The sequence below is a fragment of the Pecten maximus genome, chromosome 6, assembly GCF_902652985.1.
Source record: "Pecten maximus chromosome 6, xPecMax1.1, whole genome shotgun sequence".
Lineage (NCBI taxonomy): Eukaryota > Metazoa > Mollusca > Bivalvia > Pectinida > Pectinidae > Pecten > Pecten maximus.
In genome coordinates, this window is record NC_047020.1 from 5,971,088 (window position 1) to 5,986,960 (window position 15,873).

General features: G+C 38.9%; 1 protein-coding gene across 9 annotated transcripts in view; it reads right to left on the reverse strand.

The window, feature by feature from the left end:
• Positions 1 to 15,474, reverse strand: part of LOC117328820 — a 106,277-nt gene extending 90,803 nt beyond the window's left edge. For all 9 annotated transcript variants that reach the window (XM_033886388.1, XM_033886391.1, XM_033886386.1 and 6 more), the window contains exons 1-2: positions 15,250 to 15,474; positions 7,348 to 7,464 (exon numbers count right to left, since the gene is read on the reverse strand). In XM_033886388.1, coding sequence (XP_033742279.1) covers positions 7,348 to 7,434 — 87 coding nt within the window. In that variant the 5' untranslated portion in view covers positions 7,435 to 7,464; positions 15,250 to 15,474. The remainder of the gene's footprint in view (positions 1 to 7,347; positions 7,465 to 15,249) is intronic.
• Positions 15,475 to 15,873: the final 399 nt, after the last annotated feature.

Below are 15,873 nucleotides of genomic sequence, written 5' to 3' on the forward strand. Positions count from 1 at the left end.
ACAAAACCTTTTATACTGAGAAAAGTTCTATTTTTGTCTAATTTATTACATTGACTAAAACAGGAAGGACATCAATATGCATGGCACACTGAATTTAAACATTGAAGTCAACTTTAAAAATTGTTAGTCTTAACACTGCCGTTTTGGTTGAAGGCTTCCCATAGGTACAAGAACACAAAGTTTTGGTTATATAACACCATCCATGGTGGACATTACGACAGCTGTATACACATTGATCAGATTCTAATACTGTATAGCCTATTATTGTTAGTCTATCACAATACTGATCAAATAATCCTCTACAGTTCAGACGGCAGTTTCTCACCAGGCCTATAAAGGTAGAGGGTTCTGTCACCTAGCAAATTTAATTTCACACACTTGTAGACTGTATTTTGTAGAACCTTCCCCCGTTTAACACTCATTAATTATTCTGAATGTACCATGAATCCCCGTCAATTTCCAAACTATGCGACAACAAATCAACTTAAACGTATAATACTTCAGGACTTTTGGAATTATATAGTTAGATCAATGTAAACAAATTTCCTCTACAATTTGTATCTGTGTGACAGGTTGTATTTATGTGACAGGTTGTATCTGTGTGACAGGTTGTATCTGTGTGACAGGTTGTATCTGTGTGACAGGTTGTATGTGTGTGACAAGTTGTATCTGTGTGACAGGTTGTATCTGTGTACATTGTATTTGTGTGACAGGTTGTATCTGTGTGACAGGTTGTATCTGTGTGACAGGTTGTACCTGTGTGACAGGTTGTATCTGTGTGACAGGTTGTATCTGTGTGACAGGTGGTATCTGTGTGACAGGTTGTACCTGTGTGACAGGTTGTATCTGTGTGACAGGTTGTATCTGTGTGACAGGTTGTACCTGTGTGACAGGTTGTATCTGTGTGACAGGTGGTACCTGTGTGACAGGTGGTATCTGTGTGACAGGTGGTACCTGTGTGACAGGTTGTACCTGTGTGACAGGTTGTACCTGTGTGACAGGTGGTATCTGTGTGACAGGTTGTACCTGTGTGACAGGTTGTATCTGTGTGACAGGTTGTATCTGTGTGACAGGTTGTATCTGTGTGACAGGTGGTATCTGTGTGACAGTTTGTACCTGTGTGACAGGTTGTATCTGTGTGACAGGTTGTATCTGTGTGACAGGTTGTACCTGTGTGACAGGTTGTATCTGTGTGACAGGTGGTACCTGTGTGACAGGTGGTATCTGTGTGACAGGTGGTACCTGTGTGACAGGTTGTACCTGTGTGACAGGTTGTACCTGTGTGACAGGTGGTATCTGTGTGACAGGTTGTACCTGTGTGACAGGTGGTATCTGTGTGACAGGTTGTATCTATGTGACAGGTTGTACCGGTGTGACAGGTTATATTTGTGTGACAGGTTGTATCAGTGTGACAGGTTGTATGTGTGTGACAGGTTGTACCTGTGTGACAGGTGGTATCTGTGTGACAGGTTGTACCTGTGTGACAGGTTGTATCTGTGTGACAGGTTGTACCTGTGTGACAGGTTGTATCTATGTGACAGGTGGTATCTGTGTGACAGGTTGTACCTGTGTGACAGGTGGTATCTGTGTGACAGGTTGTATCTGTGTGACAGGTTGTATCTGTGTGACGGGTTGTTTCTGTGTGACAGGTTGTACCGGTGTGACAGGTTATATTTGTGTGACAGGTTGTACCTGTGTGACAGGTGGTATCTGTGTGACAGGTTGTATCTATGTGACAGGTTGTACCTGTGTGACAGGTTGTATCTATGTGACAGGTGGTACCTGTGTGACAGGTTGTACCTGTGTGACAGGTTGTACCTGTGTGACAGGTTGTTGTGACAGGTTGTTTCTGTGTGACAGGTTGTGACAGGTTGTACCTATGTGACAGGTTGTATCTGTGTGACAGGTTGTATCTGTGTGACAGGTTGTATCTGTGTGACAGGTTGTGACAGGTTGTACCTGTGACAGGTTATACCTATGTGACAGGTTGTATCTGTGTGACAGGTTGTATCAGTGTGACAGGTTGTACCTGTGACAGGTTGTACCTATGTGACAGGTTGTACCTGTGTGACAGGTTGTATCTGTGTGACAGGTTGTATCTGTGTGACGGGTTGTTTCTGTGTGACAGGTTGTACCTGTGTGACAGGTGGTATCTGTGTGACAGGTTGTACCTGTGTGACATGTTGTATCTGTGTGACAGGTTGTGTCTATGTGACAGGTTGTACCTGTGTGACAGGTGGTATCTGTGTGACAGGTTGTACCTGTGTGACAGGTTGTACCTGTGTGACATGTTGTATCTGTGTGACAGGTTGTATCTGTGTGACAGGTTGTATATGTGTGACAGGTTGTATTTATGTGACAGGTGGTATCTGTGTGACAGGTTGTATCTGTGTGACAGGTTATATCTGTGTGACAGGTTGTATGTGTGTGACAGGTTGTACCTGTGTGACAGGTTGTATCTGTGTGACAGCTTATATCTGTGTGACAGGTTGTACCTGTGTGACAGGTTGTATCAGTGTGACAGGTTGTATCTGTGTGACAGGTTGTATCAGTGTGACAGGTTGTATCTGTGTGACAGGTTGTACCTGTGTGGGTTGTACCTGTGTGACAGGTTGTACATGTGTGACAGGTTGTACCTGTGTGACAGGTCATATCTGTGTGACAGGTTGTATCTGTGTGACAGGTGGTATCTGTGTGACAGGTTGTTTCTGTGTTACAGGTTGTTTCTGTGTGACAGGTTGTACCTGTGTGACAGGTTGTATCTGTGTGACAGGTTGTATCTGTGTGACAGGTTGTGTCTGTGTGACAGGTTGTACGTGTGTGACAGGTTGTACCTGTGTGACAGGTTGTATCTGTGTGACAGGTTGTATCTGTGTGACAGGTTGTGTCTGTGTGACAGGTTGTATGTGTGTGACAGGTTGTACCTGTGAGACAGGTGGTATCTGTGTGACAGGTTGTGACAGGTTGTATCTGTGTGACAGGTGGTACCTGTGTGACAGGTTGTACCTGTGTGACAGGTTGTATCTGTGTGACAGGTTGTGTCTATGTGACAGGTTGTATCTGTGTGACAGGTTGTACGTGTGTGACAGTTTGTACCTGTGTGACAGGTGGTATCTGTGTGACAGGTTGTACCTGTGTGACAGGTTGTACCTGTGTGACATGTTGTATCTGTGTGACAGGTTGTATCTGTGTGACAGGTTGTATCTGTGTGACAGGTTGTATCTGTGTGACAGGTTGTGACAGGTTGTGACAGGTTGTATCTGTGTGACAGGTTGTATGTGTGTGACAGGTTGTATCTGTGTGACAGGTTGTACCTGTGTGACAGGTTGTACCAGTGTGACAGGTGGTACCAGTGTGACAGGTTGTATCTGTGTGACAGGTTGTATATGTGTGACAGGTTGTGACAGGTTGTACCTGTGTGATAGGTTGTATCTGTGTGACAGGTTGTATCTGTGTGACAGGTTGTATCTGTGTGACAGGTTGTATGTGTGTGACAGGTTGTATCTGTGTGACAGGTTGTACCTTTGTGACAGGTTGTATCTGTTTGATAGGTTGTGACAGGTTGTATCTGTGTGACAGGTTGTATCTGTGTGACAGGTTGTATCTGTGTGACAGGTTGTACCTGTGTGACAGGTTGTATCTGTGTGACAGGTTGTACCTGTGTGACAGGTGGTACCTGTGTGACAGGTTGTATCTGTGTGACAGGTTGTACCTGTATGTGTGACAGGTTGTATCTGTGTGACAGGTTGTATGTGTGTGACAGGTTGTATCTGTGTGACAGGTTGTATCTGTATGACAGGTTGTACCTTTGTGACAGGTTGTATCTGTCTGATAGGTGGTATCTGTGTGACAGGTTGTGACAGGTTGTGACAGGTTGTGACAGGTTGTATCTGTGTGACAGGTTGTGACAGGTTGTATCTGTGCGACAGGTTGTACCTGTGTGACAGGTGGTACCTGTGTGACAGGTTGTATCTGTGTGACAGGTTGTACCTGTGTGACAGGTGGTACCTGTGTGACAGGTTGTGTCTGTGTGACAGGTTGTATGTGTGTGACAGGTTGTATCTGTGTGACAGGTTGTATCTGTATGACAGGTGGTATCTGTGTGACAGGTTGTGACAGGTTGTTTCTGTGTGACAGGTCCACTCTATATATCTACAATATTGGACTATATCATTACAGATCTAGACATGGATACAAGTTAATGGACTGCCTGAAATATTCAGCAAAGTGCAAATCAGTACAATCAGCTTTGAACAGATTTTTGAAAAGATGCCAGAATTAAGTTTATCTGAACACAAGCATTTAGATTCTAGGTCAAGTTAGAACTTTTGTCACCTTTTGTATTAAATGCCTAGATTGTTGTTTATCTAAATCCTCTAGCTACAGTAGCTGTAAGGTCGAGGGCATTTCAACATACGTAAGTCACTGGTGCCCAGTAGTGAAGCTCAATGACTTCATACATAGATCCAGATTTTAACCAAGGTATAACCATGATCATAATATCAATATGGTTTTAGGACAGACAACTGGTCAAGTCTAATTAGCATTCCATAAACACACTGATGATGTTGAAGTGAAATCAAAACAAGTAATTTTTACTGGAACCCTCGTATCATCATTGTGTAAGTGGTAAGGTATATCTGTATAATCAGTCTGTTCCTCTGGCTTCAGGACTCTTTAAACTTACATAAATTCCTCTTTGATGAAAAAGACTGTGATAATTGTGATTTGCTTACCCTGATTCTTGTCTTAAACTTAGAATCTTAAACCTCATTGTTTGTGTGTTCAGTCAATACTGTTTTAACCTTAAACAATACCTACAATACCTAAAAAAACTATAAACAATAATTCAAAAGATTGCAACTGTGTTTTGAATGTTTTCATATCTTCAAAGAATTATCAAATATAACATATCTATATTATTTTAAACTCTAAAAAGTAATTTAAACCCTCTTTATATATACACCTGTAATAAGCAATTTGTATATAGGGTAAAAAGACAAAAGGTGTACATGCAATAGCTATAATTGTTTTACTAATTAGAACAGGTACTGGTATATCGTTAAGTTCAAAATATGTATTATTTTACAGCTGCCGAATATACTTATATATATACAATAAGTATATGTTTAAAGTTTATACTTTACACAATGTTTAAAATGAATAATAGAATATTGTGAATTTTAGTGAATTTGAATTTAAAGAAGACAGGCTAGCTGTTTTGGGCAACAATTGCAATTGACTCTCATCTTGTACTGGTGACATTAAACAAGGGAGGCTGTTTTGGGACGACACCTGACTCTCATCTTGTACTAGTGACATTAAACAAGGGAGGCTGTTTTGGGACGACACCTGACCTACATCTTGTACTAGTGACATTAAACAAGAGAGGCTGTTTTGGGACGACACCTGACTCTCATCTTGTACTAGTGACATTAAACAAGGGAGGCTGTTTTGGGACGACACCTGACCTACATCTTGTACTAGTGACATTAAACAAGAGAGGCTGTTTTGGGACGACACCTGACTCTCATCTTGTACTAGTGACATTAAACAAGGGAGGCTGTTTTGGGACGACACCTGACCTACATCTTGTACTAGTGACATTAAACAAGAGAGGCTGTTTTGGGACGACACCTGACTCTCATCTTGTACTAGTGACATTAAACAAGGGAGGCTGTTTTGGGACGACACCTGACCTACATCTTGTACTAGTGACATTAAACAAGAGAGGCTGTTTTGGGACGACACCTGACTCTCATCTTGTACTAGTGACATTAAACAAGGGAGGCTGTTTTGGGACGACACCTGACTCTCATCTTGTACTGCTGACATTAATCAAGAGAGGCTGTTTTGGGACGTCACCTGACCTACATCTTGTACTAGTGACTTTAAACAAGGGAGGCTGTTTTGGGACGACACCTGACTCTCATCTTGTACTAGTGACTTTAAACAAGGGAGGCTGTTTTGGGACGACACCTGACCTACATCTTGTACTAGTGACATTAAACAAGGGAGGCTGTTTTGGGACGACACCTGACTCTCATCTTGTACTAGTGACTTTAAACAAGAGAGGCTGTTTTTGGACGACACCTGACCTACATCTTGTACTAGTGACTTTAAACAAGAGAGGCTGTTTTTGGACGACACCTGACCTACATCTTGTACTAGTGACTTTAAACAAGAGGCTGTTTTGGGACGACACCTGACCTACATCTTGTACTAGTGACTTTAAACAAGAGGCTGTTTTGGGACGACACCTGACCTACATCTTGTGCTAGTGAATTTAAACAAGAGAGGCTGTTTTGGGATGACACCCGACTCCCATCTTGTACTAGTGAATTTAAACAAGAGGCTGTTTTGGGACGACACCTGACCTACATCTTGTGCTAGTGAATTTAAACAAGAGAGACTGTTTTGGGATGACACCCAACTCCCATCTTCAAACAAGGGAGGCTGTTTTGGGACGACACCCGACTCCCATCTTTAAACAAGGGAGGCTGTTTGGGGACGACACCTGACCCTCATCTTGTACTAGTGACTTTAAACAAGAGAGGCGGTTTTTTGGATGACACCTGACCCTCATCTTGTACTAGTGACTTTAAACAAGAGAGGCGGTTTTTGGGATGACACCTGACTCTCATCTTGTTCACATTCTGTACCATTTATATTAGCAGTATAAGAATAACTTTGGAACAGTGTCAACAAGATCTGGACTGACCTTATATACATGTACCTTTAAACTGGAAATCTGATTTCTTACCTACACAACGCTTAACTTTTAAGGATTGTGATTGTAAAGAACATAGGTTTTATTTATTGATCTTTTGTTTATTTTTTATCTGAGTGTTAATCTAAAGCTATCAATAACGAAGGATTTAACAAAGGGTTGCAGCCGACCAATCACAAAGATTCCGACTTAACAGCTGGGATAATTTAATGTTGATTGCTGTAAAAGGATTTTAATCATTGTAAAGCCATTGTAACTTAAAGAATTAACATAACACCATCTCCAAAATCTCAACTTGGCACAAAACAACAAAAAAAGCGAGGATGTTTAGCCTATATTTGTCATTGTGTACCCTATATAACACAACTAGGTACCTGCTAATGCTATTGGTAAGTCAAAACTCCAACAGTTCATGATCAAAAATCAAGAAAAGTCTTGTGATTTAATTGGTGAATTTTCAGAATGTACATAAATGTTTTGTAGGGTACTTATATAATTATGATTATTGACTTTTTGGGTACTTATGATTTTGGTTTTTAACTTTGGGTACTGTTTTGATTTTTAACTTTGGATACTGTTTTGATTTGAATAATATTACGGTAAGTTTTCATACTTACACGTGACCTTTTAAGATCCTTGAGTCCCGTCTCCAGTGTTCCCAGCTCGGTCTGCATCACTAGAGTACCCATAATTCCACAGTACATGTAAACACTAATCCATCAAGTTACAGACACCTGTAACAAAATCATATTACATTTTATTAAAGCCCCTTCATAACTTACCATCATGATTTAGTAGAATGTTATTTTTATAACTGCAATCCAGATGAAGTGTTTGTAAGGATATAAAATCTATTGATAGCATTTATTTCTGTATTCAAACTTTTAAGCCCCAGTCACACCGGACCTACGACCAGGTTACGACCTAGTTGCGACCGAAGAAAATCGGAATCGCAGGGAAATCGTAGCATGAGCGCACGACTAGTCGCAGTGGTCGTGGGTGATCGCACACGCAAAATCAGTCGCAGCAAGGTCGATGGTCATGTTCAAAACTTCTGACCTGCGATTCTAAATCGCAAGTGGTCGCAGAACGGTCGTACCACCAGTCGCACATGAACGCAGGACCAGTCATGCATGATCGGGGGCCAAGTAGTCACAAATTGGTCGTGCTACTGGTCGTGCCACTCTACGATTGGTGGTACCACCGATCGTACGACCTCACAATTGGTCGTACGATCAGTCACGACCTGTCCGGAGTGTTTGCACGACCTTACGATCGGTCGCACCACCAGTCTTTACCTCGCAAACCACTTTCCTGGGTACAGGTAACAAAATGGCGGATATACAAGCAATGTTGTTACTGCAGCATCAGCAACAACAACTGGGTGCAGTGGCTGCCGCAGCACTTCTACTGCGTCGAAACCAACGACGAGCGAGAAGGCGACAGTACTGGGTACTGGGTGATGGTGTGAGCAGTCGCAGGTTGCCACGACTGATCGTGCGAGCAGTCGCAGGTTGCCACGACTGATCGTGTGATTGGTCACTCATCGCACCACTCATCGCACGATTGCCTACGATTGCCTTCGATTGCCTACGATTGATCTTGCGATCAATCTTCTGCAATCGTAAGTCATTGCGCGACCAAGCGCACCACCAATCGTACGATGACCTACCACCAGTCGTAGGACCAATCGCAATATGCGATCGCGAATAGACATCGCAACAAACATTGCCGATCGGTCGTAGCTCGGCCAAATCGCCCCCAATCGCACGATTCAGAAATCGTACGATCTGGTGTGACTATAGCTTGAGAGACATATGTTTAAACTTTGACTATTCTTTCATAAAATGGTGCAAAAGATTGTCAAAAATATTGTACATTTCCAAAAAGTTTAAATGATTCTAACTACAGAGTTATTTTCCTATTGGTGATCATTGTGTTTGTACCCAGATTTACTCTATCAGAGGAAAACTTAACCTGTTCATGTACATAGATCAGATTACTTTATTTTTTGTGGGTTTTTTTTTCATTAATTTATGAATTTTATAAGTATTGAGCAAGAGTTCTTGATCCAAATAATGGAGTTACTTAGCTGGTACACATTAATATACAAAATATATACATACAGTTAGGTAAATATGCTGCATTGAAAATATAATAGAAATGTTGATTCATGACAGTTAAATATGTTCAACATTTATCAATATGCATTATGTACATTGTAAAATACATACATTATGTGCAGTGTAAATCACATACATTATGTACAGTGTAAATCACATACATTATGTACAGTGTAAATCACATACATTATGTACATTGTAAATCATACATTATTTACATTGTAAATAACATACATTATGTACATTGTAAATCACATACATTATTTACATTGTAAATCACATACATTATGTACATTGTAAATCATATATTTACATTGTAAATCATATATTTACATTGTAAATCACATACATTATGTACATTGTAAATCACATACATTATGTACATTGTAAATCACATACATTATTTACATTGTAAATCACATACATTATTTACATTGTAAATCACATACATTATGTACATTGTAAATCACATACATTATGTACATTGTAAATCACATACATTATGTTCATTGTAAATCACATACATTATGTACATTAATTTTTTTTGTAAGTCACATACATTATGTACATTGTAAATCACATACATTATGTACAGTGTAAATCACATACATTATGTACAGTGTAAATCACATACATTATGTACATTGTAAATTACATACATTATGTACATTGTAAATCACATACATTATGTACAGTGTAAATCACATACATTATGTACAGTGTAAATCACATACATTATGTACAGTGTAAGTCACATACATTATGTACAGTGTAAATCACATACATTATGTACAGTGTAAATCACATACATTATGTACATTGTAAATCACATACATTATGTACATTGTAGGTCACATACATTATTTACAGTGTAAATCACATACATTATGTACAGTGTAAATCACATACATTATGTACAGTGTAAATCACATACATTATGTACATTGTAAATCACATACATTATGTACATTGTAAATCACATACATTATGTACAGTATAAATCACATACATTATGTACAGTATAAATCACATACATTATGTACAGTATAAATCACATACATTATGTACATTGTAAATCACATACATTATGTACATTGTAAGTCACATAAATTATGTACATTGTAAGTCACATACATTATGTACAGTGTAAATCACATACATTATGTACATTGTAAATTACATACATTATGTACATTGTAAATCACATACATTATGTAGTGTAAATCACATACATTATGTACATTGTAGGTCACATACATTATGTACAGTGTAAATCACATACATTATGTACAGTGTAAATCACATACATTATGTACATTGTAAATCACATACATTATGTACATTGTAAATCACATACGTATATACTCTGAGTTTTGGAAGTAGAAGGAATCTATTTACATGTATATAAAATACGAACATCTGAAAATCAGTTTTCCATAAACGATGAGATTGACCATGAACCCCGATATACATTTAATTGATGCATTAATATTGATAAGCATATTACTTACAATAAGCCTCTGATCAAAGTTTTTCATACATATGTAATATATATATAGCAATCTGCTAATCTACACATGTACACATACTACAAAGTAACAAAGTCTTATGAGATGGGAGGTCAACCTTATATTAATACAGGGTACAATACAAGCTATTTAACTTCAGTTTTAAGTAACCATCAAATGTTCCCACAGTTCTTATACACCCAGTAGACATTGACCTCTCACCTTTTTCTATGGTGAAACTGTTGAGGCCCTAGCTAAGTTCCTAGAAAACCCTACTTGACACCTAATCCATCGCCCTGTCACATATATATAGCAGCCATGAAACACGCCCTTGAATAAATTCAGTTTAACTTTACACATGTACACATCCTACAATGAATATTTTCTGGACATCCAGTGAGCATTACTGGTCCAGCTTGATTTACCTTCAGTAAAATCTAGTCATCACTCACCTACAATAGCTTTAAGGGCTTGTAAAAGGCAATATGGTCCCTTGCATCAGGACATGTAGAAGACCGTCTGGCCCATTACATCAGGACATGTAGAAGACAATATATCCCCTTACATCAGACTTGTAGAAGACAATATGGCCCCTTGTATCAGGACTTGTAAAAGGCAATATGGTCCCTTGCATCAGGACATGTAGAAGACAATATGGCCCCTTGTATCAGGACTTGAAGAAGACCATATGGCCCCTTGTATCAGGACTTGTAGAAGACCGTCTGGCCCATTACATCAGGACTTGTAGAAGACAATATGGCCCCTTGTATCAGGACTTGTAGAAGACAATATGGCCCCTTGTATCAGGACTTGTAGAAGACAATATGGCCCCTTGTATCAGGACTTGTAGAAGACAATATGGCCCCTTGTATCAGGACTTGTAGAAGACAATATGGCCCCTTGTATCAGGACTTGAAGAAGACAATATGGCCCCTTGTATCAGGACTTGTAGAAGACAATATGGCCCCTTGTATCAGGACTTGAAGAAGACAATATGGCCTCTTGTATGATCAGGACATGTAGAAGACCGTCTGGCCCATTACATCAGGACTTGTAGAAGACCGTCTGGCCCCTTGTATCAGGCCTTGTAGAAGACAATATGGCCCCTTGTATCTGGTCTTTCAGTAATACGTAATCCATATTAGACCAAGATCGATTCTATCCTATTTTCAATATGTACATCATGAGGTACATTCTACCACAATTTTCAATAAACTGTAAGGTACATTTTATAAGGGCTTCCAACAATATGATTGAACTCTCCCACAGTAAGTTTGGACTCCCCATTTGAACAATAAGCCTGGACTCCCTCACAACAAGTTTGGACTCCCAACAATAAGTTTGGACTCCTCACAAGAAGTGTGGCCACCCCACAATAAGTTTGGACTTTCCCATGATAGATTTTGTCTCTCTCACAATACATTTGGACTCACCACAATAAGTTTGGACTTCCCCACAATATGTTTGGACTCCTCACAAGAATTATGGACTCCCTATTATAAGTTTTCACTCCGAACAATAAGTTTGGACTCCTCCACAAAAGTTTGGACTTCCTCACAATATGTTTGGACTCCCTCACAATAAGTTTGAACTTCCCACAATAAGTTTGAACTCCTAGCAATAAGTCTAGACAAGTACTCCCAACAAAAAGTTTTGAAACCCTGCAATAAGTTTGGACTTCCCCACAATAAGTTTGGACTTCCCACAATAACTTTAATCGGCTCCTCAAAATAAGTTTGCTCTCCCATCAATAAGTTTGAAATTTAGACTCCCCAACAATGAGGATGGACTCACAATAAGTTTGGACTCCCCAACAATGAGGATGGACGCCTCACAATAAGTTTGGACTCCCCAACAATGAGGATGGATGCCTCACAATAAGTTTGGACACCCCAACAATGAGGATGGACGCCTCACAATAAGTTTGGACTCCCCAACAATGAGGATGGACGCCTCACAATAAGTTTGGACTCCCCAACAATGAGGATGGACGCCTCACAATAAGTTTGGACTCCCCAACAATGAGGATGGACGCCTCACAATAAGTTTGGACTCCCCAACAATGAGGATGGATGCCTCACAATAAGTTTAGACTCCCCAATAATGAGGATGGACGCCTCACAATAAGTTTGGACTCCCCAACAATGAGGATGGACTCCTCACAATAAGTTTGGACTCTCTGTTGTTTTGAAGGGAATAGTTCTATCTATTTTGAAACTTCAGATTTCAAGAAAAGGGTGATTTGACTTCTGGTATTGCTAAATATCAAACTTCAAATTTAACTCCTACTACTGCACTTGTAACCAATTATCTAGATATTTCCATTTCCATCTGTCACCATCTTAATCCTAGGGATATCCTAGGGACCAAAATCAGGAAGATCAATTTTATTGATAATTTTAATATTCTAGAGACAGGGGGCCAGTCTACAAAAAATTTGGCTGCTAAACAATTATATATGTGTGCTATCATGGTATATATAATATACAGTACATATTGTGCTAGTCAAACTCATTTCTTTACACTGGATTCTGCTGTGTATCAAATTACCATCCACCCACAGCCAAACGGTGGGTTTACACAGTGTACGCCTCAGACAATGCTCAATTCATTATCCACCTAAATCCCTCCGATATTGTCTATTGTCAGATTGTCAACAGAATTTTTATAATCAGAGAATATCGGATTTGAACGTCTGCTGGCCAATGTTTGGCATACTTCTAATACAACCACACTCTACTTCACACACCAGCTGTAATACAGATTTGGAATTCGTTATTCAAGGACTGCAAGCTTATTTTAGTGCATTGTAACCCGAGTACATTTATTTAAAAATATTACCTCCCTGGATCTACAAGGAACTTAATTTGAAGTTTAATTATATTTTATTCTTCACTATTATAATTTGTATTGCTTACTTGTACTTGTATGTGTTTTTATTAACTTAATTAATTATAAAGTTTATTATGATAAGTTAGAATATCTAATGACCCTTGCCAGTATCAAATATAAAATACTTGTTCGAAGTCCAAACTCTCCAGAAATATCACATCTTTTGATTTAAATATTGTCTTTATGGGTCTAAACCAACCATGGTAGTCCACCAATCCTACACTTAATTAACTTAGGGTGTTATCAAGGAATAAAAGCTTGACACATGTACAATGGCAACCAAAGAAAACTGCAAGTAGAACAACGTCCCCATTGGAAAAATGTATCCTCTATCACCGACGATAATACTCAGTTAAAAACGTAGTTCTGTGATGAACTTTCTGGCAAAATTGTTGCTGAATTAGTTAAAAGTCATATCTTAAGGGTTTAGTTCCTACATCATGTTTCAGATATAACTTCCAAACAGTAGCGGTTCATAACATCACTGTCAATGACAGAAATCTGGATTTTAATGACCAGACAGCGTCCAAGTAGTGGAAAATATGGAAAATGTAAATGATAAACTTCATTCATTTTTCAACAATTGTAAAACAAGTTACATCAAATTCTATTGATCATTTTTGTTGGCCCGGAGGGAAGCGTGCGAAGCGACTTATAGGTAAACCCACGTGATCCGGAAGGTGTCACCCGGTAACTTTTGTCACACCCTTATATTTAGAAGAAAGAAACCCAAGCCACCTAGGAGAAAGACAAGTGTGTTACCAGCTGTGTCATCCGACCCCGCCTATGGAAGGTGCAGGAGGGGAGCTCAAGTTTCCTTTGACCCTACACCAACATGTTTACCATGCAACCCTCCCAATTTGGGAAGTAGACTCACACGTTTGGAGTGTAAATTTCAACATTGATTAACACCAAAACTTTGAAACAAAACAAGATCAGCCTAAAATATGTAGATTTATGTTATCAGTTTGTCATCAGGATGTTGTTTAATGTTATCAGTTTGTCATCAGGATGTTGTTTAATATTATCAGTTTGTCATCAGGATGTTGTTTAATGTTATCAGTTTGTCATCAGGATGTTGTTTAATATTATCAGTTTGTCATCAGGATGTTGTTTAATATTATCAGTTTGTCATCAGGATGTTGTTTAATGTTATCAGTTTGTCATCAGGATGTTGTTTAATGTTATCAGTTTGTCATCAGGATGTTGTTTAATATTATCAGTTTGTCATCAGGATGTTGTTTAATATTATCAGTTTGTCATCAGGATGTTGTTTAATGTTATCAGTGGAAACTCTGAGAACTTGGCAAGCATATTCCCAGTTCAAATAGATGTCAACCAGGCATTTTTAATGTTTGGATTTGAGGTTGTCTGAATGATTATTTCTTTCTCTCAGCTTTTAAATACTTTATCTATCTACAGTCTATATCAAACTGGATTAATATAGACAGTCAGAATCGTTCGGACTATGTCTAGTGTATGGTCAGAGGAGACTTTGGGGTTGACACCACTGTACAGTAAATAGACAAGCTAGGGGCAGAGACATATATAGAACTCTATCCATAGAACTCTCTATATATGTCTCTGCTAGTGGCAATGAGGGTTTCCAGATTCCCAAGAAAACTAACCAATAAACTAATTATACATATTTTCACAATTGTCACAATCTCACTTCCCCTTGGCCACTCGTGATATACACAATACTCCTGTGGTCTATTCAATACCAGGGATTGTGATTGTAAATAACTTTAAAATATGTGCAGCAAAGCTGTGTGGTGCCAACCACCTCTCCAAACTCAATTCAATTCATTTCCACATAGCACAACAATCCCATATCGCCACACATAACAAGCACTATAAATTAACACGTGTAATTAATCAACTGATGAATTAAATCAATCATTGTGAACAGCTAACGAGATGATAGTACCAATTGGTGATTAAGTACGTCCGATATTCTAGCTGGCCTGGTGATCATACTGTGGCTACTACTCACATAAACACATGGGTACCACCAACACAGGTGCCCGTCGGCACGGCTAGCTCGGCGGGTAAATCCGGTCTAGACACAAACTACGAGCATATCCCTGTAACTAATCATTTGATTGTGTAATCCAGATCACTTTAGAATCTGTGTAAACCTGGTCTCTATCTCCGACACATTACCATTTACTTGGACACCTTTCTAGGTGGGAGAGTAACTTTACTTGACAACTCCGGGCTTCATCACGTGACTTTTGTTGACTACTGTTCGGAACTACTCGGATTTTTTACACCAACATAGTTATTTTGGCGCGAAAATATTTTTAGCCAAACACAAACGGGTATAAAATATAAAATATCGAAAGAATAAAATATGGAAAACATTTTAAATTGTCATTCCCGTCCATACTGGGTATAAGATCCTATATCCAGGAGCACCAAAACGTAGAATTTATGATGAGGATAAATCTACGAATAAGTAGTAAAACTTAATAATGAGACTTTTGACGTTGATTGAAATGAAAGTCATAGAAAGTATTTCAAGTGTTGCCAGATTTCATATTAAATGTCATGTATTTAAGCGTATTAGCTATGCGTGCCAATCACGGTTAGACATACAATAACAAATATATATGTA